Source organism: Phyllopteryx taeniolatus, chromosome 3, assembly GCF_024500385.1.
Source record: "Phyllopteryx taeniolatus isolate TA_2022b chromosome 3, UOR_Ptae_1.2, whole genome shotgun sequence".
Classification (NCBI taxonomy): domain Eukaryota; kingdom Metazoa; phylum Chordata; class Actinopteri; order Syngnathiformes; family Syngnathidae; genus Phyllopteryx; species Phyllopteryx taeniolatus.
The window spans coordinates 32,282,616-32,306,095 of NC_084504.1; the positions used below are offsets into that span (position 1 = coordinate 32,282,616).

Here is a 23,480-nt window from a genome sequence, read left to right on the forward strand (position 1 = left end):
TGGCGATAATGTCCACCACGCTTGGTGGAAAGGGTTGCTGCAATTATATAAAATGCATGTTTGAACTAGTTCAGATTTCAGAAGTTTAATGACAGTGGTTGTGCCATCTTCTACTGGTTACGTGGAGGTGAAAGCTTGACTCACGTGTATCCTCAGTTTGTGATGCCAACGTGTGTCGAATGGAGCGCTTGGGGTCTGTGTTCTTCCGTGACTGTGTGCTTATTTGAGCTCATATTTTCTGCAGCTTAGAAAAATCCTTTAATTTTGGTGCATTTTCTTCCAAAGGAGAGCATGTTATCAAGTGTTACTTTTTCAAACAAAATTTCAATTTAAAAAACAAAAACTTTAGTGTACTGTCATGGCATTCTATTCTACTTGTTTTAGTGCACATATATAGTCTAAAATCCAACTCATTTCTGTCTTTTTACCTTTCTTCTTATTTTGAAGTTGATCCCCAAAAATTATTGCTAAAATGTGTTTCCTAGAACTAACAGAACTATGATTCCACAGATTTGTGACTTACTTAAAAAAAGGGAAATAATTCAATACCCTTTAGTTTATGTTCTTTCTCAATACTTTCAGTCATAATGACTACTTTGCGGGTGTTTGATCCAGTGTTTTGATGAGGATTATCAGGATGCGTGAATGTTGACCAATATTTGAACATCTGCTGGAGGGCTAATCGAGGTTAAGACATCGCTGCTGGTGAATATATTAAGAGAAGAACAGTGCCTGAGAGATCACAGTTCGACATTGTAAACACAGCTGTAGTCTTTCCATGGCGTAACCACAGAATTCAATTTAAATAATCTGTTCTTCAGAGCTATTAAATGGGCCACTTGATTCAAGCTGCTGTCTTTTCACTTATCTTTATTTCTCAGATGAACAAGGATCAAAGTGTCCATCTAATAATTAATTATCATCCATAGTCTTGATGTTTCAGTGTTATTTAAATGTACTTTGAATGAATTTTCCATCAGTTTCTCATATCATGACTCCATTTTTAATTAGAGTTGTTGATAGTAGGTAGTTCCTATATAACCCACTCAATTCAACAGTTTTAAAAGACGAATAATGACAAATACATTGTGTTTGTGTCATTTCTCCAAATTTCCTAAGTTTCAATTTCAAAAGCATGTGCAGGTCTCAGCAGGGCTTCCATGCATTCACTCACCATTTGTTTGTTCAGGCGAGGCCAAGAACCGGGTTATGGATGGTTGATGAGTTGGTGATATACAAACTATAATGATCTTTCAAAGTTCAAAATAATACATTGAAAAACCTTATCTTGCCGGGAGGCCTGCTTCCATGCTCTATTGTTTGCCCTGAGCACGCACACGCAACTGGCTTGAGGCGGCCATCTTACTTTTAACCCTTGACCCTTGCAGGGAGTGCACACTTCTAAGTGCAGTAGCCATACCTGGCCAGTGTGTGGCATTTTAAACAAAAACTAACATACTATGTATGACATAGGCATTGACAACAAATGTACAATTTCTATGATGATTGAAATAATCCAAAAGTGATTCAATGTTATTAACATAAAAACACAAAGTCCCTTCCAGGGATAATGGCTCCAACACACCAATACCAATACCAGGTACCAATACGGCGCATACTGGTACCTGAGTACAGCTAGCAATACTAAACTGATAGGCAACACGGAGCCAACAAAGCAATACTTCCTTACTTTAACTCTAACTCAACCAACTACTAAGAACCAACATCAGCAGAAGTCCTCCCATTAGGTAGTTGATATAATGTATGTAGAAAACAAATACAATGGTACCTCGTTCTGGGATGTTGCTTGAATTTCAATTTAATCTTTTAACAACTTTCAAAACAAAAAACAATCTATTATAAAGGCTTACAGTACCTACAATAAAAAAACCTTTAATTAGCTTGTTAGCTTTGATGAAGAATGAGCAAGGGTTCTAAACGTGTTGCTGATGCATCTAGTTAACTTTCACACGATTCAAATCAACCCCAAACCTTAAAACATACATAACCACTGTGCACTGTGTCTTTTAATAACAAGGGACAAGGCTAATGCAGCTAGCATAGTAGCAGGCTAGCAGCTAGCTAATGTTGCAGTCTTGACTCAGTGCTACTTCTTGTCAAACAGCACAAACAGAGTAAATCCTAATCTTTTGTTCTTCTTTCTGCTCCTTTCTTCTTCTTCGTGTTGCAAAAAGGCAAAGAGCAATTCAAACCACACGTAGATTTGCGCGCTGTGACGCTGGTTGAAATGAAGGCTGCAGAGGTGCACTGACCTTTCACACAATATGCTGATCTGGTGCATTATGACAGTTGTAATTCCCCAAACTTTGTGTTTTGGGGCCGTATTTTCGAATTTTTTTTTTATTTGGTCCAACTATTGGGGAATACTTCAAGGTTTAGTCGTGACCTTTCCCTTTTTACCGCCTGGAACATATTGCAAATGAATACAAAGTATTGGGTTGTGAGAGCAGCATGTCATGGCTGGCACAGTGATACGTCTGTTGCCAGGTGAACATCCCTTTACGAATGAAATGTGTTGCTAATTGGAATGTTCGAAGCCTTCTGTCTGACGGGATATGCAGTTTGTCTGTAATTTAGTCCCCCCTTTTATGGTATAATTAACAACAAAGCAAAGATAAAGAGTAAGTGTTGATTAACAGCTGTTTGTAATTTGTTTGTTGTTTATTATCAGTCTGTTCATCAATGTAATGAGACAACATTGTCTACATTGGGTACATTGTATGTGCTTCTATTATAATTTCCTTTCTGGAGGTGAATGCTGCACTTGGCCTTTTTTTTTATGTCACTGTAACCGATGACATGATTTTGATGATGTGTGCGTGTGTGTGTGTGTGAGAATTTCCTTTATTGCACTGAGTCACAGATGTTTATCTGTGAGCAGAGGAGAAGATAATCCAGCTTCTTTGTAGGCTCAGCACGATAGTGCATACGAACACGCTGACAGGGACAATGCCAACAAGCAGAGAGGCCCGTAACATTATCCATCACAATATGCACTAGTCACATTTGAACATTTGATAATTGCGTATTCTAATGTATGGCTTTAAAAAGGGAGTCAACGGTGAAGCTGCATGGAAATGTGATTACTAGTCTTGTTGAGAGGAGCATGAATGCCTGCACCAAATGTAATTGCCAGAGGAAAATGCATGGCAGTACAAAGTCAGTGACTGCAAATATATATTGTTTAGGGACCCATTCAAATCCATTCACCGGTCTTTGCCAAGACTACTTTGACGTGCCAATTTGCCTTGGTAGAAAATCTTAACTGCGAAAATTGAACAAAGACATCAGTCATGTTTGAATTCAGACTATATAACAGTCGCAATCCCTTTTCTAAAATGGCAATTTATTCATGAATTGTATCAAAACATTTACATCTACAAAGATACACACTTATTTTCATTAACATTGCTGTCCTTTTATTTATATTCATTGCTGTGAACAGTTATTTTAATGTATGAAAGAACTGGGAACATTATTGTCCCTTCAGGGGGGATTCGAATGACACTCTTTTTCCCTTTAAATATCCGAGCTACCCACATGGCATGCATTCAAAGGAGAGGAGTTTCAATGTGCCGTTTGTTCAATGGTAAATGGGCTTAGTGCTATTCTACCTTCAAGGTGGCACTTTTACACTGCTACCGCATTTACCCAGTCACAATAAATGTCATGGTCACGATAGGAAAGTAACAGCTGAGTCACACACGCAGTAGAATAACATGCACCAAAGCATTGCATTTAATCTATTTCATACAAATATTATCCAAACACCTTTATCTGACTGTTTGACTTTTTAAAAGTTGGATTAACACACTCAGACTAGACTATTTGACTGGAAAGCAAATTCCTCTTGTATATAGTATATACACTTCCATTGATCGAACATCAGAGCCTGCATTTTGCGCTTGCTCGGTGGCAGAAAAATGGCCGACCCTAACTATACATTCATTGACTGACAAAAAAAAAGGTAATGGTTTATTTATATATATGGATGATATGACAACAGATCAAAAATGCTTTAATTCACATTTGAAATAAAACAAACTATAAATAATATAGTTCATCTGCATTTTGTGACAAACCGATATAACATTGGTAAACACATAACTTCAGCTGTGCTTCAGTTTCCCCAGCAAGTGAGGTCCACTTCTAGTCAGCTTCGTTGACCGGGCTGCTGACATAAGATCTGGATTCAGTTCCTGGACGCGACATGGTGGTCAACCAATGCTCAAAACAAGGGTCTTGAGAAAAAGCAAACTAAACTGAGTCCCAAAACCGATAATCAAAGTAACAAAGAAACACTTGAACAAACCTAAAACTGGAAACAAGACATGACTACTGAAACTACAGGTAACTGACATGTGACACAGACACACTACAATGACAGCTGACATTGACACCTGACAACAATATACTACAATGACAATGAACTGACAAGAACTGAAAGAAACCAGAGAACTAAATACAAACAGATTGACGAGACAACGAGGAACACCTGGACAAGACACGAGCGGCTGGAGGGAGCTGATTGGTCGACACAAGGTAGAAGGTTGACGAGAACAGGTGGACGCAACTAAATGAGCACACGACATGAACAACACGGAACACGGGAAAACATGAAACAAATCTAACCACAACCCAAACCAAAACACAGACCATGACACTTCCGCGTATTCTCAAGCGCCCTGGGATGGTCAAACATCATATTTCACTTGAAGTTTGGATGCACTTACAGTGTACTCCACACATACTGTACCAATAATATTGTAAAATAAGCTTCCAGAAACCTATCAAATACAATATCTATTTTGCGAGACAAAACAAAAAATATTTGATCGAGTTGATCAAAGAGGCACTGTGCGGTGGCTATTAAAGCATTTTAGCTGAGATATTTATTGGAGAATAATATCTGCGCTAAAGGACTTTTTTTTTCCCGTTTGTTAACGATGCTCACCTACAACTGCAAGGAGCGATTCCGCCTTAAACATGGCGCCGACTGACATTAAAAGACAAACCGTTGGGGTTTTTTGGGGTAAAAAAACAAAAAAAAAAACAACGAAAAAAAAGATTTCCTAAAGACCGTCTCATTGAAGACAAGCAAGCACAGCTTGGAATCCAGCCTCCCACTAATCACAACAACTACAGTCATCGCAATGTTGAGTTATATATTCAAGCTTTTTGTTTTTATCACGTCTCCATGACGCCTTATAAAAATATGTCTATGTCAAACAGCAATTGTCAAACAGTTGGTCCGTGGCGCAAAAATAGGTTGTGGACTGCTAATAGAGGTAGGCACACCCCCGTTTTTTATTGATAGACCTAAAAAAATGCAATTAGTTATAAGCACGGTATTCTGATTTAATTGCTTTTATTGGATTTTTTTCATACAGAATAAAAATTAAAAAAAACAAGAAAAAAACATGTCGCAGGAGTAGTCCACACGTCTTGACTGGCCAACTTCACACTACATCAGATACTGTACATAGACAATTTTCAAATTTAAGGTAAACTGCATCTTTTTCACAGCTACCAATGACATTCACAAGTCTAAAAAAAGTACACGTTTCAGGATCCCCACACAGACTATGCTGTCAATATATCCTGCCTCTTGTTGTGTGTCCGCGTTCATTCACAACTTGCGTGTGTCAGAAGTCTCGAACGGTAGAATATGCGCAAATGAAAAGCACTCAAGTCCAGGCGCTTGAAACAGGATGTGTGCAAACGGGAGAATATGGCCCTATATGAGAAGATGTGTTTCTTTCCTCTTTTAAATGATTTACTTTGACGGTCCATCACAGGTGAATGACGCAGCACATAGTCAGAGTTGAGAAAAACACATTTCTTTGTAGCTACTTGTAGTACTGCATGTATTATTATAGTTATTTGTATCATTTAAAACACGTGATTTGTCGCCTTATATAATTTAAAACATTTGATTTGTCGCCTTACCGCCAAAACGAAACCCAAATACATTTTTTACAAACTTGCAGCAGGCATCGATATCCTTCTGTGGCAGGACGAGTGTGGCATTTAGAATTAATGGTTTGTCTCTGCCGTCTCAAGGTTAAAATTCTTCGGCCAACACGATTCCTTACCAATGAAATACTTAAAACTGTTGGGTTAAAACTGCTCTCATCAATCATTTTAGAGCACGAGGTATTCATCAGGCGCAAGTCAGACCTTTTTCAAGGCCTCAACACCCGTGTCCGTTGGTGGTAGTCATGGTTGGCCTACTTATGAGTGGCTGGCCAGACGGGGACAGTATCACGATCAGATTTTGTTAAACAGTTTTGGAAAGACTCAGAATGTGCACCTACACTTTTCATATTAATGCTGATTAATGTTTAAACAATTTCGTTTGCGAAAGCGTTTTTGTAATACTTTTTAATACTTTTCAATCATGACGAAACAAATTCATGTCTCTGCTAGCCAAATCCTTGGCCAGGAATTGAATCAACCAAACAATGAATGGGATTTTTTTCAAGACATCAAACAACGATCCAAGACAATTCGAGGATGGTGGCATTAAAATTGCCCTGCAGCCCATTCACAAGGAACACGCACCTTTGAGTTCAGCTGCATCAGCCATTTTCCAGACATCTGTCAAAATCAACACGGTTCTCCCTCTGTCATAAATATGCATAATTGATAGTTTGAAGACATGTGTTTAAGTCTAATGAGAGCGGACACCGTGGAGATGGCTCAATTATATTGAAGGTTAAATTTGATGAGTTGTGCCATTAAATGTGAAGCAGTATTTTATAAAGTCATCTAGCAAATTGAAATATTGTAACCCATTGATCAGTCCTCATTCTTTTCTTCTTAAGAAGCTTTAATATTATTGGGGAGTATATTCGATCACATTCTTTTATTTTTATTTTTTTAAATGGATTTACAGTAGGCGGCACGGTGAAAGACTGGTTAGAGCGTCTGCCTCACAGTTCTGAGGACCCGGGTTCAATCCCCGGCCCCGCCTGTGTGGAGTTTGCATGTTCTCTCCGTGCCCGTGTGGGTTTTTTCCGGGCACTCCGCTTTCCTCCCACATCCCAAAAATATGCAGGGTAGGTTGATTGAAGTCTCTAAATTGCCCATAGGTGTGAATGGGAGTGCGGATGGTTGTTTGTTTGTATGTGCCCTGCGATTGGCTGGCACCCAGTTCAGGGTGTACCCCGCCTCCTGCCCGATGATAGCTGGGATAGGATCAGAAAATGGATGGATGGATTTAGAGTATCATCAAGAGCTATTTCCTGACTTTTGAATGATTCTGCAACTCACACTGAATCTGATGCATGTTCTGTTAACCTGCACATTTGATCCTCACTACAAATGTTATTGTTGTTGTTGTTGTAGGGCCGATTTTGATGGTGCCCTGCCACAGTGTTTTGTCATTAAAGGGCTCATGCCATCGATTTAAAAAAAAAAAAAAGTTTTATAATCTTTGATGTCCTTTCATCGGAGTTGCAAGACAATTTGGGGTGGAAATAATCTGAATGCCCTTTTTCAAGCTATTCTCGTTTTGTCTTTTTCCCATGCCAGTTGAAACGGAGCTCTCATTAATATTCAACATGTAAATGTGCTTTGCTCTGAAAGGATTGCTCATCTTCTCAATTTAAATGTGGAAAACAGCTTTGCTCCGATTGGCCGTTGGAAGATCACTTGATCTTGGTCTTCCGATCATTCACCCAGGCGTTGGATTGTTCGCCCCCGACGAATAGGCGAAACTGCGTCACAAGGTCGGCGAGTTCAAGCAGTTTGGCGTTTGTGCAAAGGCTTTTGCAGTCAATCAACAAACAGCATAGATGTCAAACTAAAACCAGGTCCCAGACTCATTTTGACCATAAAAGAGTGGAAAAATCAGTGAATACAGTGGATTTCAATTCATTGTTAGACACCCCACCAATAATGGTCATTCTCCCGTCTTCCAATGTAATGAATTAACTTTCACATACACCGCCTGCTGTCACACAGATTTGTAAGACTCCAACTGGATTGATCTTGGTCTGACTTGATGGTCTTGGTCTGTAGCTAGCAAACATACTTTCCGGTAAAATGTGTGATGTAGTTGTAGAGCCCTTATAGAATATGTGACATGTTTTCTTATTGTGTTTGAAACAAACAATAATTGCGCATATAAGAGAAATACCATCAATTGTTTTTTTTGTTTGCTATTTTGATAAATCATTTTTAATATGTGCTGGCTCCTCAGATGGAAATTAGAGCACAGCTCTGCATGATCAAATCGCAGCTCCCTTCTTTACATTACAGCCTCCTCATCCTGTCATAATCTGTGGAAGAAATTGTTATTAACCGGATGCGACCCTGTTCTCATCAAAGAAATAAGAATCTACAATGTGAAACTACTTAAAGATGAGAATTTGTGTCAGGAAGTTCGGAAGGAATAATGTAATATTTGGCTTGCACTTTGAAATCTTATTTCAGCAACCAATTTAAGGAAAATGTTGCATCTCAAAATAATTGAATCATGAGGTAGCGCCATTATTCCATCAGGCAAAGAACGGAGATTAGAGTACTCTGCAATTTAGTTTTTCAGTCTGCTGGAGGTAGTAAACAGACTCACATTTACTCAGTAATTTCACAACCTCATTTAATCATTTTCCACACATGCCCTACTTAGAAATTGATTTGTGTTTATTTAACAACCCATTTTTTTGTGAGCGTGTGTCAGAGGTCGTGGCCTTATTAGTGCTGCACAAGGGACTGATCAACAATGGCAGTCAAGTATTTGCTATGCTCTTTTCTGCCTGTAACGTCCTCCCATGTGTATCAATTTAATCCACCGCTCCAGCGCTAGTAGATATGGAGATGGATGTCCTTGTCTCCACAATCCTTCTTTGTAGGTGCATATTCCAATGTAGGTGCATAAAGAAGAACCTACAGAATTTACCCAATAAATTTAGTGTAACAATTTGCAGCCACTTTAATTGGGTAAATTTAAACCACGTTTTGGGTGAAGAATTCCTGATATTTCAATAGATATGAAATACTTTCAAAACTTGGATAAAGTTCACCACACATTGGAATGTGGTTACATTCCACATTCCGAATATTTTACGCTACCTTACCTATCTAAAATAATCATGTAAATTTGAGGTCATTTTCAAGGAAAATAGTTTTTTACAGTGTAAAATTTAGTTCCCGCAGCTTAATACGGGTTTCTTTTGTTTCACGGCAGTTTGGCTCTCGAGCAGGCTGTGCAGCAGGAGTAATACGATGGCTCGCCATGTAGCAATGCGCATCATCTGACATTTGGCAAGGGGAAGCAGAGCAAAGCGTTCGGTCTGAGTGGCTAAAGATTGAGGGAGATGAACCACGGTGGCCTTGCTCCCAGATCTTGTGGGCCTCCCCTGCCGCAGGAAGCTTAGGGATTCACCACTGACCGGGTAGTCACGTGTGAGTGGGTGATCGCAGCGGCTGGCTCGGCGTCGGGCTAAATGGAAGACTAATGGCAAGTGGGAGCAAGCCTGACATGCGCCAAGGAAAGCTGCTCCCGCTCCTTCCACCTGCCATCCATCACACTCGCTGCTGATATTGACAGGGTAGTGGGCTGTGGGCTGTGGGCAGTGGGCAGTGGGCACGTACAGGGACAAGGACTGATTGAAGGAGAGATGAGGCTGCCTGGCGGCACGGTGGGCGACTGGTTAGAGCGTCAGCCTCACAGTTCTGAGGTGCGGGGTTCAATCCCCGTCCCCGCCTGTGTGGAGTTTGCATGTTCTCCCCGTGCCTGCGTGGGTTTTCTCCGGGCACTCCGGTTTCCTCCCACATCCCAAAAACATGCATGAATTGGAGACTCTAAATTGCCCGTAGGCATGACTGTGAGTGCGAATGGTTGTTTGTTCCTATGTGCCCTGCGATTGGCTGGCAACCAGTTCAGGGTGTACCCCGCCTCCTGCCCGATGACAGCTGGGATAGGCTCCAGCACCCCCGCGACCCTAGTGAGGAGAAGCGGCTCAGAAAATGGATGGATGGATGGATGAGGCTGCCTGTTCTGCACTCAGACAAAATGGAATAATGCACATCTTGTGAGCAAGTTGATACAGTACATGCTTTTATTTTATTATTAAGCTTTCATAAGTAGATCAGACTATTTTTGCTTTTAGTGTATTTTTTTTTTTTTTTTTAAGGATGAATTTTCTTTTTTTTTTCATTGTGGAGGTTTCAGTTTAACATTTTCAACGAATCATTTACTGAGCTTTTCTAAGTGAAACAGAGGACGCCGAGGTCCTTTACACACACACACACACACAAAATTGGACTCTTGTGCACACGCCCCCAACAAAAGCCAGTAAAATGGCTTTAGAATTTCCTTTTATATCAGCACAGATAACAGTTCTTTTGAAAAGCTGTCACCTTGAAGGCAAAGAAAAGAGTATGGATTTTTTTTGGATCACCTCTCTACAAGGACTACTTTACCAAACCCTGGGGCAATATGCTCTTCAAAATCAGCAACATTAATCAGAGGAGGTGCGCCTCGAACATTAGTGCTTATCATAGCAGTGTGGATGGAAATTGAACAAGTCATCCAAAAGCTACAATCTGATGACAATGTAAAATGATGTGCACTTCTGTGAATTGAGCAGGTTACAAACATCAGTCTAGAAATATAAAAGTCTGCTTCTGACCAACAATCGACTGTATTTATTCTTCAGCATATTGCTTATCTTGTCCGAAGTCATGGCCAGTGGTGCTGGTTGCATCCAAACTGACACTGAGCACTTTTTGTGTGTGCCATATTTACTAAATGTAAAAACGAATTAAACACATAATTGTCATCTTGATTGTATATTACATGTATCACTAAAGTAAAGGCTCGAAGGAAAGATCATCCATTCTTTAATGGCATTGCTAACGGGGACCAACAAGCAATCTATTAATCACTTTCTATGAGATCAATCCAATCTGAGACATATGCCGGCTTAACTTGGAGCCTTGTATTCCAATTAGAATCGGGTTAGAAGGCCAAACCGGATCAAAATGCTACATATATACACCTCAGCTGGAATAAACAGGCTGCAACTGAATGGAATTTCATTTGGTTTCATAGGTATTCCGTTCCCCAAACCGATCAAGATAATTTTTTCTGTCATGTAAATGGTCAATCGGAATGTTGTCAGGCCGCTTTCTGTGTGTCCTTTTGACGTAAATGCGCAGTGACGTCATCGTTTCCGCACTTGAAAATATGGCGGCTTTCAAACAGATCTAGTCTGCAAGACAACGCTTTTTTTTAACTACAACCTCAATTCCAATGAAGTTGGGACGTTGTGATAAACATAAATAAAAACAGAATACAATGATTTGCAAATCATGTTCAACCTATAATTAATTGAATACACTCCAAAGACAAGATAGTTAAAGTTCAAACTGATAAACTTGATTGTTTTTAGCAAATAATCATGAACTTAGAATTTTATGGCTGCAACACGTTTACCACTGTGTTACATCACCTTTTCTTTGAACAACATTCAATAAACGTTTGGGAACTGAGGACACTAATTGACTAAAAGGTCTAAAAGCTTTGTAGGTGGAATTCTTTCCCATTCTCGCTTGATGTACAGCTTCAGCTTTTCAACAGTCCGGGGTCTCCCTTGTCCTAGTTTGTGCTTAATAATGCGCCTCACATTTTCAATGGGAGACAGGTCTGGACTGCAGGCAGGCCAGTCTAGTACCCGGACTCTTTTACTACGAAGCCACGCTGTTGTAACACGTGCAGAATGTGGTTTGGCATTGTCTTGCTCAAATAAGCAGGGGGGGTCCGTGAAAAAGACGTTGCTTGGATGGCAGCATATGTTTCTCCAAAACCTGTATGTACCTTTCAGCATTAATGTTGCCTTCACAGATGTGTAAGTTACCCATGCCAATGGCACTAACACAGCCCTGACTAGGGCAGTGATTTCCAACCTTTATGGAGGCAAGGAAGATATTTTACAATTGAAAAATCTCACGGCACTCCAACAAACAAAAATGTCACACAAAAAATTACTATATGTACTTCCTGCCATCTAAAAGAAGACCATTCATTTGTACTGTCTGTCGCTAGTGCCCTAGTCAGATCGTGTATTCTAATCGGTCAGGTCAAACCAACATTACAACATGACAGAAATAATGGGTGCTAACTTACTGTAGTTAAATTACTATATTTTTAATTAAATGACTTCACCCACACCGAAACTTTCGTTGTACCGTTCGTGGTACCACCAGCTTGCTAGGCTACATAACGTTTTGTTGCCTGCTTGCGAGCCATATCGTATTCAAAGTATGTGAACAGACCTCAAGCAAGCCTTAAACGAACGTCCTCTCCTGTCCTGAGCACCGGTGAGCACCAACACACATTTTCCCCCATTTTGTTCTTATAATACAGTCGGCGTGATCCACTCTTGTTGTCGTTGCCACGTTAACGAGTGTAGCCGGTCCCATTTGACAAGATAAAGCCCAACGATCGTATAACAAACGGGATGCGGTGGTATCGGAATACAAGATTTTATTGCAGTAGTCTGACATAATGCAATCGTGAAAAAGCAAATTTGTCTTGTAGTCTGATCCGGGCATTACGTATTGTCTGTCCCAGATGTGTTGTCTGTCCCACACCGCCGACGTTTTTAAAAAATGTTTTTTTAAATAACTTCATTGGCCGTCAGATATTTACAGTACTACGTCAAAAGACACGCGACAAGGTTAAAAATAAACTAGCTTTTGGATTTGCACGTGGCGACGCGGAGTTAATGTCAACGACGCCATTGATCGGATCGGCGAATTATGACATTAAAGCCGATCAGCATAAAATGCTAAATATCGGCCGATACAGATCAGCCCGACCAAATCGGTGTGAAGTCTCATGTTTACATTGTTTGATTGACAAATCAAGGCCACATTGTTCCACTGCAGGATCGGGGTGGTGACGAGCAGACTGAACTTTGTAAAGTGAAGTTGTTTTTCAATATTTGTACCCACACCTTCATTTGGATGTGCATGTTGCAACCCACCACAGTATTCAGCTTAAAAATCAATGATGTTCTCTAGTTTTTGCATAAACCTCCTGCCAACAAACTACCATCAAAACAATATCGCTTGCCTCTGCTTTATCACACTGAGCAGTGTTTAGTGATTTTGAATGGGACCTGTGTTACTTGCAAATTATACAATCTAGTGCAGGTGAAATGCACACAAACACACGCTTGTCTCTGCCTTTATGATGACACGTGCACACACACACACACACACACACACAAATGCATGCCAGTGTATACTAGTGGGAAGGACACTTGTCCTGGGGGGATGACAAAGCGCTTTGTGCCTGGAGATCTGGAGGGTTCGGTGAGTCTATGGGCCGTCTTCTGCTTTTTGACTCGGTAGACGGGACAAGGGCAGAACTTCCACTGCCCACTCGAACGCATTGTCGCCTGGCCTGTCACCCGTCACTTACACCTGATTCATGCACAGGCAAAGGTCGCCTCGAGCTGTGGTGACAATCAACTGATCCAGTACTTCTGGGTCAAATAAGTGTCAGCTGTAATTGGAGAATCAGAAAGTTATTGCCTTTTTATAAGCGTGGTTAAAAGGATGCCATTTGGAGCTTTAGCATATGTTATCAAATATTTGCGGTATCATCAAAATTCAAGCCCTGCATTCAACTATGTAATAAGTCATGGTTGTCGTATTGTAATTACCAGCTTGCTGTTGTGAGTGTCAGTGCTTTATACGATACTGATACCACGTTACCACAGGAAGGTAGAAGAAACGACACGGACCACGTAGCCATCCGGACACATTATCAGAGGAACAGCAGCTGCATTCTTTTGTTGCCTTCTACTCAGCACAGCAGGCGGCGGGTCGACAAGCACAGAGACGGAATCAATGATAAAAAGTGTTTTATCTATCTGAGATGAGGAAAAATTGCTTCACTGTGGGGTAGGCTGAGAGTGGGCCAGAGGTGAGGGGAAACTGGCTAAGGTTGAAGTGGAAACCGACGGGAAGTTGGAGTCTGGGGAAAGGGCTTCCAGTGAAATCCCGCTAAGCGGAGGGATGAGGCTGGAGGAAACGATGATTGAATCGTGTTGGGGGAGCCGCAAGCAGAGTACAAAAGGATACACATTGGTAAATACAGCAAAAAGACACATTTGTAAAGCACCTTTCCACTTTAAAATCTACTCAAAGTCACTCACAGTCATTCGTACACTAATCATGTTCTCGTATTAGTCGAAGTGTTCCTTTAACTCAAGGATTTGGACGGAGTTGGATGGAGCAGGCAGCAAAGTTCTCGTATGAAGGCTGCCCCTGAAAACATTTGTGATTTCTGTGAAAAGATACATTTCTGTTGCTAAGTCTGCCGCATGACTCTCATTAAAAAAAAAGCTACCATTCAGCTCACTCTGAGAGAGACCGAGCGAGGTGGCTGTGCCTGCGTGGCTTTTCTCCGGGTACTCCAGTTTCCTCCCACATCCCAAAAACATGCATGGTAGGTTCATTGAAAACTCTAAATTGCCCGAAGGTGTGCATGGTTGTTTTGCTTATATGTGCCATGCTGTTCATGAATTGAAGCGTAATTCGTGAACCGAAGCAATATTTGAAGATTTTGTTCGTGAACTGCTGTTCCAGTTGATCCCCCAATTTTTTGTTACGAGGTTTCTGATAAAAACGCCCCAAAAAAATAATAATTCGACTGATGGTGTATCGGTTCACTTGCATGACTTCGGTGCGGTGCAGTGCAGTGCGGGCTCAATTCCCCCTCAGTGGCAGCGCGAATGTCGTCTCTCTCCAAATGCGCCCTGTGAATGACGAGCAACCAGCTCATGATGTAGTCTGCCTTTCGCCCCAAGTCAGCTGGGATAGGCTCCAGCTTTCCGCGACCTTGATCAGGATAAGCGGTACAGAAAATGAATAAGTGGACGGTGAAGACTGCTGTGTTGGTTGAATTTATTTTTGTATTTTTTTTATTTCAGCAGTAACAAGATGTCTTCGTCTAATTCATAATGTAAACAAGGGCTAGCAAGTGTAACACCTCGCTGCATGGTGTCAGTCCTACAGATGCGATTGGATGCCTTAATAGCCTGTTCTATTTACTCTCCATGCTACATCAGGCCGAGCGTGGCTTTCTGTGGTTGTGCATGATTTGAGGTGGTATGGCGCTACATTATCTGCCCATGTCTCTTTCAAATCTCATTTGACTTGTGGTTGCAGAGAAGGTGGCAGCACAGCCACGCTACGGGAAGAGCAGGCGGAAGAGTTGCTGTGGAAGAGTCAGCGCCGCTTCACTTGACATCACTGGCTGGCTTGAATGCCTTTTATCTTGTGAGACTTCAGAATGAATATTTAAGGCCTCCTCGTGCAGTTTAAAGCTCGCAAAAATGTTGGGAAGAACACAGTTTGATACAAGGCATAGCAATGCCGTAGCGATGTAAATCAGTGGCCCGCTTGTCGGCGTTCAGCTCATTCTGTCCATTTGACGTTCGATTTGCTTTTGGAACCGGAACACAGCAGGCAGTGCTACAGTTCACAGAACTCGAGCCATTTGCACACCTCTCGCAGCCCTCTTTGTCACCTCTTTGCTGTCTCATCTCGCAAAGATGTTATTGTTTTATCTCGGAGTCTGTTGATGTGTCGCCAAGGTAGGCGGGAAGTGCTTCTTCTGCAAAGGTTACCGAGTCATGGAGGACCCTTGTTCATCAGATGATTGACAGCTCATTTTCATCAAAGGAGCAGCCGTGGGCGAGGAGTCCCAGAGTGCCCGGGGTGGTTGGGGGGGCACGGAGCTACTGTACTCTTTCACTCATTGCCTGTCCAAGTGGCCTTGCACTCTGCACTTGTGGTCTACTACAGCCAAGGAATTTTTTTTTCCCCTCGAAAAGCTTGTTTTCTTTCCATTTGAACACAACCTTAGCCAGGTCACACTATCGAAACTAAAAAAAGAATCCCCCCCCCGACAACTTCCACCACCCTGCATCTCATTTGTGCTCAACAAAACAGAAGTGAGCCATACGAGTTTGGGTTGATGTGTAGAAGCAGAATACAGTTTTACGGCGTTGTGGGCTTAATCACTGAACTAGCTTAGACCGGTACAACCATGTCACATCTCTTAGTAATATGTACTTGTTTAGTCACACACGAATAATGTAAACATGTCTCTCTCTCTCTCTGTCTGTCTAAATACACATTTATGATCAACATATTTTTGTCCGTTCCAGGAACATCTGTCATTTCATATCCACGTACAAAAAAATAATATATATTTTAGAAGTCTTAATCTCGTTACTGTCTATGGCCATGACTTTATTTTATTCCAAACATCTACTCTGTCACACATATTTTAGTTTTAGTTGCAGAGGATTAAACCATGCCAGTGTGTCGGGAATCTGTTCGTGACTGAGCGCTTATTTTTACTTTGTGCGTTTGAAGAAAGATGAAGTTCTAAATTTCATTTTTATGAATCCGTAAGCAGCAGATGGGCATGAGCGTGTCTCAGAGTCCCCGCACGTGGAGGGCAACGGTTCGACGTTTGCATGCTAAATCTGTTGTTCAAGCAGTGTCAGTTGCGGCTTCCGTGATACAAATCTTATCTTTTGCCTTTGGAGAGGGAAATGTGTAAATGATGCATATGGCTGGTGTAAATAACTGCGAGCTCGGGGGAGCTGTAAGAACTTAATACCGCGCTGAATATCAAGAGCTGTCCCTAAAGGAAACCCGTACTTATTTGAAAGTGACAGTTGAAAACAACAAATCAGTCATTGATTAGAATCATATTGGTCAGTATGGAATTAAAGCCATGAAAAGTCAGCCTTTTCTTTTGACCTATTCTAAATCTTGTCAGAAACATGTCGAGATGTAAGGTTTGGGCGAGTTGTTACCGAGCTTATCAATGTGGACTACAACCTAATTTTGTATTTTGTTTTGTAGCTGACTATACATTTTCCATATGAAACATTTAACATTAATTGTTAAAAAAAAAAAAAAAGCCAGCAACATGAGCAAGACAGCCTTCAGCTCAGCTTCTTGTGTGCTGCAAACCTCCTCTGGGCATGCGACTCTTTAGTTCCCTCGATTTTCTCTGCACCGAAAACAGTTGAAAAGGAGAAAAACAAGTGCAAGAGTAAGACTCTTTTGTCGAAGGCGATGTTGCTGAGTGGTCGCTTCGTCACAGCTTAACAAATGTGTCTGTGCAGATACATGTTGAAGATCATCTTGTTGGCTGTGTATTGGCACATGCGAGTGCATTTGCTGCGCCATGCCAGTGTGGCTTTTGAGTGTGCGCTGGTGTGCTTTGAATGAAAGGCTTAGCATCCTGCCTGTTTTCTGATCTGCAGATTAGCCGGCAGCTGACTGGAGCGGCCTCTCCAGTGCAGGATGAGCAAATACGCACTTCCCCGCAGCCTTTGTTAAATGATCACTCGAAATCAGCTTCTTTTTGCTACACCAAAAATATCCTTCTGACGGGACAAGCGGTTTTCTCAATCTGACGTGCACTATTCAATATACAGGGGGACCTCGATTTAAGGGACTAATAAGGGGCTAGGGGATCATCCGTTATAGCCGTAGGTCTGTTAATTTCAAACCCTTTTTTCAAGGCCTAAAAACATCTCGTATTGTAAAAAATGTTTGTAAATTGAATATACATTTAATTGAAGCATCCCTGTGGTGGGCTAATAACCATGAAAGTGCTTTGATCCCCGGTGCTTGCGAGGGGTGATAACAGCGAGCAGCTGGCGGGAGGAAGTTGTTGCGCCACGGTGGCGAGTCGGCATCGCTTTCATGAGCTGCTCCGTTATGATTGGATGCCATAGTGAAGGGCTTTACCAAAACATAATAAAATCATTTTTTAAACAGTTGTTAAGCGTTCCTGCATTGGCCACCTGACCACGGTCGAGGACGCAGGGGAGACGTTCTCTTCAGGGCCGAAGTTGTCGTCTTCTGGGTTAACGGCGTTCACTGGTTGCCGTCGTGAAGTGGGAGGCAGGCAGCGAGGCAAAGAGGCAGATATACACTGCAGGAATGTGGTTTATTGGCTCTACTGCACAATTATACTCAGTGACTACACTAAACGCTCGTTTATCGCAGGGGTTGCGTTCCAGAAACGACCCGCAATAAAGGAACTCCGCCGAGTTCGCAATTTCCTGCCTTAAACATTGGCACCGTTCCTCATACTGACGGTCTTGGCAGTGGAGTCAGCGTACACCGGGGGACGCCTGACATATGTCAGCTGGACCTTAAACTAATTAGCCGCTTCCCGTTGAGTCTGGATTCCAGACATCAAAGTCCCTTGTGATGTGCAACCAAAAGGTTGAACCCTCTCAACCACTGAGAACATTGCTGGAACGCAGGCGACACCTGCTAGCGTTTGAGTGTTACTGCAATGTGTGGACTCACATTCGAAGTGTCTTTAACTGAAGATAAATGTCTTTTTTGGTATTTCACGGACTCTACAGAAATATTCCAAATGTATGCCTTGAGGATTATGTCAGCTTTACAGGTCCAGCTGCACGATTTTGACAACTGTTCATCTTGATTCAAAGCCAAACAGTTCGAAGTGTTGGATTGACCAATAAGCAGTTGATTTGCCAAGACTAAAGTTTAAACAGTCATTCCATATGCTTGATCTATGAGTAAGAGTACAACGTTGGGAGTATTTTATACTAACATATGATTTTTACACCATCTTTATGGCTAAAAGTGTAGACCGAAATTCAAGTCGATGGGCGTGGTCTTCCTCCAGTTTCTCCGTCACTTAGACACTTAGTTCTGGCAGCGTGCAAGTCCTCAAGGGTGGGACAATCTTTTCAGCATTTTTGATTGTCCGTTGCATTCGGAGTTTTTTTCCTTTTTTGTCGTAGCACCAAACCAGACTGTGATGGGAGAACACAGGACTGATTCGATGACCGCTGTCTAGAAATGCCTCAGCAGCTCCCGTGGCAGGCCGTCCTTCCCGAGAGAATGTAATTCCCAGGAACTTGAAGGTCTCGACGGTTGACACAAGGCAGCTGGACAGCGTGAGCGGCAGCTGTGGCGAAGGATGCCTCCTGAGGTCCACGATCATCTCTACAGTCTTGAGCGTGTTCAGCTCCAGGTTGTGTCGGCCGCACCGCAGCTCCAGCCGCTCCGCTTACTGTCGATACGCAGACTCGTCACCGTCCTTGATGAGGCCGATGACAGTGGTGTCATCTGCAAACTGTAGCGACCTTCAGCTTATGAGACTGATAAGAGGTTTTTTGTCACTTTTCCCCAATTCCACACATTAAAAAAAGAGACGTGCCCTTTACAAGACAAAAATTGTTTGATTGTGACGTTAAAACGTAATTCGAACTAACCTGGAAGCGAACGCAGGCGTTCGCCTTCGGCAAATTTATTTCTTAAATAAATTACGTTTTATCCAAATCCAATATACGCTACACTGTGTATATATTAATTACACCCTAAAAACTGTTGCAGAGGAAAGTGTATATTATGTAAACCTCCAAGTGAGCATTAATTAGACAGATTTCTCAGATATCCTTCTTGAGGTAGAACAATTATACGGGCAACACAGTCGTTACCATCGCAGTGACGATGTCTGCCTCACAGTTCTAAGGTTCAGGGTTTGAATCTCAGCTCCAACTTTCCCGTGTAGAGTTTCTATGTCCCTGTACATGCCTCAGGTTTCTCCAGATCCTCCGGTTTCCTCCGGTTCCGAAGACAAGCATGTTAGATAAATGGAAGAATCTAAATTGTCGTGAATTAGAGCAGTCAGAGATCTCTGCCGCGGCACATATGGTTTTGACTTTTGAAGACTTAGCTAAAGTTAATTTATCCAACTTTGTACAGCTTAAAAAAGTGAAACATTCCATTTTAGATGTTTGACTGGTACTCTGTGTTTCCCACTCTTTTCTAAATTCTAGAAAGCACTAGACCAAATGAGCTCTGTGTTATAGACTTCTCCGTCCCACAAAGTAGTGTACTAGTGTGTCTTCTCACCACTGCGGCTTTTCTTTCGGGATGTTGCCTACTGGGGTTTTGCCGTCCTCCACACTTGCTGCAGTGTGTAGGTGAGATAACTCAATAAAACAGGAAGTGCTACTTGGGGGAGCAACTCATTATGAATGCCTGTTGACCACCGTGGAGTTTTTAGAGATGAACTGTTTAATGTGAGGTGGTGGGGCCAGGTCGAGCCACTGAGGCAGTGCTCGCTTGTTTCTGGACTTGCCTTGTCATGGATTCCCCTGGAATATTTTTTTCTACCGTCTCTCTGACAGGTGATGCAGTCTCTTATCTGAAGACAATTAAGGAAACCTCTCCAAGCATACTATCAGTTCTAAGGAAGGATGGCTATTAAAACAGATGTGATAGAGTTGAATGAAAAGTATGTGTTGTTGTTTTTTAATCGAGGAACGGGTTGTGATGAAATGGTCTGGCGTAATATTCAAGAGTGAGTGAACTGCTCTGTGCTCGCTGATTGTCTTTTTTTATAGCCACATTCGCTGTCTTTGTTCAACTCAGTTTAGCTCCGACTTGCAGCAGCGCTGATGAAGCCCGTCAGGTTTTCTGGTGATTGCTGACACTTTTGCAGAGTTGGATCGAGGGTAACTTTAAGCTGTCAGCTAAACCCTGTTACCTTTTCAACATCTTTCCCCTCTGTGGGCTGTTGCCTCTTTTTCTTCCCCTTAGGCTATGTGATGCTTGGCATCCAGAATGCCTTGATTGGGAGTCCTCAGCTGCAGAAGAGGTCTATATACAGACGGAAGAAAACTGGTACATCGATTTCTTTTTTTTTTTTCTGGAGGAGCGTACTCTTTGATTTTTGTTTAGCTCACCTATGATGTGTAAATGTAAATGTGAAATGGGGCAAGGAGAGAGTTTACAAAATATTCCCCACTCATGTGGCCCCCTCCCTCAAAGCTGGCAAAGATGTTATTGTCACTGACGTAAAAACAATATACAGGAGATCAGAGTTCCGTTCCTACGACTCTGGCATAACCCAAACTTTTACCTCCATAAATGTCAATTGTGCAATTACACACCCAAGTAAATCATTTGTTACCTGTGTATCAGAGTTTGCGAAAGTACTATCATGTCACATCATGTCAATAGCAAAAATTAGGCAGCGCTGCAGTCCTCACACAGATTAGCTCCAGCTAACAGCGAGCTTGGGCTATATTTTTAGAACTTAATCCTGCTTTAAACTTCTCTACAACGTTCTCCCTGAATTATTTGATTCTCATAACGCTGTGGTTCTCCAGTGTCCTTTAACTAACCACTGAGATGGTCACAGAACAGGTGTATTTATACAGGACGACTCTGTTTAGTAATTCGGTGACTTCTGCCTAAAATTCTAAATGATCAATAACTTTTTCCAAATGGGACTTGCAGTGTGGCTGTTTCAGCATGGGAGACATATTTATTTATTCGATCCTGCGCTTTACCCATATAAAACCAAGGCATTTAATTCTTATTAGTTTCTTTTACAAGTGTCTTTACTGTTATTGATCAAATTATATGAAAATAACCCATATACCCAGAAACATAAACCAGCATTTCTTTATCTGTATTACTTTTCCTTGCATTAGATCAATTTTAGAACAGCAAATGTACTACACCTTATACAAAGCTATTCAGTTTTACTTTCGTTATTTTGTGTGGATTTTCCAACCATCCACTTTCGATGTAGCTTGTCCTCATTAAGGTTGCAGTTCCAGTAACTTCCAGTTACTCGCATTTACCTGCACCCTGGACCGCTTGCCAGGCAATCACAGGGCAGACGAAAACAGCCGTTCACACACCTACGTGGTATTTAAGTCTTCCGTAGCCGTGCGAGTTTTGGGGCTGAGAGCGGAAAACCCACGCAAGCCTGTGAAGAGCATCTCCCCAAAGAGACTCAAACCCAGATCTCCTGACTGTGAGACTGCTGCCCATGTCCGCGTTTTCTCCTCAATCATTTTCCTAGCCAAGAAAATTGATGCTGTAATTGTCCATCTTACTACGAAATAATTTCATTATGATCCATAATGGGAAAGGCAAAAGATGCGGGTCGGTTGGCACTTGCGTTCACTTCTACCCTTAATGTACTGAATGTTCAATAACACCCTACCCATAAAAGCACGTCATATGGTGGGTTTTGAGGCTGATAGAACGTAATATATAAAAAAAAACAAAAACACGCATCAAATAGGATGTCAGGACAGCCAATGTTGCATCTGGGAAATCTTTTAAAGGTAAACAACCATCTGGATAATGTATTGCTGACAGGATCATTAGCTCAGCAGCCATGAGCAGATCAAAAAGCTGCCGGCAAACAAAGTAAACCATCCATATGCCGTACAGATAAATCAAAGATGTCTTTCTTCCCGCACAGGGTGAAGTTGAGAGAAGGCGTGACGTTCCTCGGGGCCCGTCCCAGCAACCCCACGCAGTGGTTCGTGAGCCAGGATGTGAGGAGCGAAGGCCACCGTGTGGTGACCCTGCGTTGCCAAAGGAAGGAGTCCAACTTCGATCAGGACAGGTCAGTACATAAAATGACTTCACGCACAAGTGTTTGGAGCGTTTATATCTTTATGTTCCCCATTTGTTTTTCTTTTTTGTCTGTGCTTTTCTAATTTTGGCCTATAACCCAACAGTGTTGTGCAGTGTCAATGGGCAAAAGACATATCTTAAAAGAACAGTTTCCTTATCACATTGCGCTACGGCCGACTGGTTGGCGCATCTGCCTCACAGTTCAGAATCCGGCCTCACCCGTGTGGCGTTTGCATGTTCTTCGGGCGGGAGGCGGGGTACACCCTGAACCGGTCGCCAGTCCTTTGCAATGTTCAATACATTCTTCTTGTATCGTTAACTTAATGTCGGGTTAGTATCGTTTTTTTTTTTAACGCAGTCTGGACAGAAATCAAATACATCTAACGAGTGACTGACCGCTAACCAAGATGACTCGTCACTGTCTTCCTTACATGTGCCGACAGTGCAGAGGCGCGAGTCTCGTTAGGGAAAAGATGGGCAGTTGCATAAAAGAATTAAACACAGCTCCATTTTCAAGTGTATATTTTCTTCTTCTTTTATTCTTAGCACACTTGAGATACGTTATCTCACACAATGTCTGTTTGATCTGTTTGAAGTTTTCGTGCAATTCATTTTTTTTTTTTTAATCACAATTTCAAACGGTTCCCAGCTGTCGTGATAACGTGTCTGTAACATACTTTGGCCAAAATACCCCAAGGATCAAGAATTCTTGCACACTTGACCCCACCCCATATACTATCGCTCCATTCGTTACAATGAGTGTTGTCACTGGGCCAGGTGATGTTGTCTAAAATGACATTTTGCCGGCCTATGCGTCCCATACACTGCTACACTTACAAACGTCTAAACTGAGGTCATGTGGAAAAAAAACCAAATCAAATATTCTTCCCAACATACAGTATGTGTATGTGTCATCAAAGCGGGGAGTTAATCAGGTCCAGTGCGCAGGGGATGTAATTTGATTGTGTTGGTCT

The 23,480-nt window shown here is 41.9% G+C and overlaps 1 protein-coding gene across 2 annotated transcripts in view; it reads left to right on the top strand.

Moving 5' to 3' along the window:
* Positions 1 to 23,480, top strand: part of si:dkeyp-14d3.1 (transmembrane protein 132C) — a 115,281-nt gene that overhangs the window by 23,440 nt on the left and 68,361 nt on the right. For both annotated transcript variants that reach the window (XM_061768748.1, XM_061768747.1), the window contains exon 3: positions 22,349 to 22,495. In XM_061768748.1, the coding sequence (XP_061624732.1) occupies positions 22,349 to 22,495 (147 nt within the window). The remainder of the gene's footprint in view (positions 1 to 22,348; positions 22,496 to 23,480) is intronic.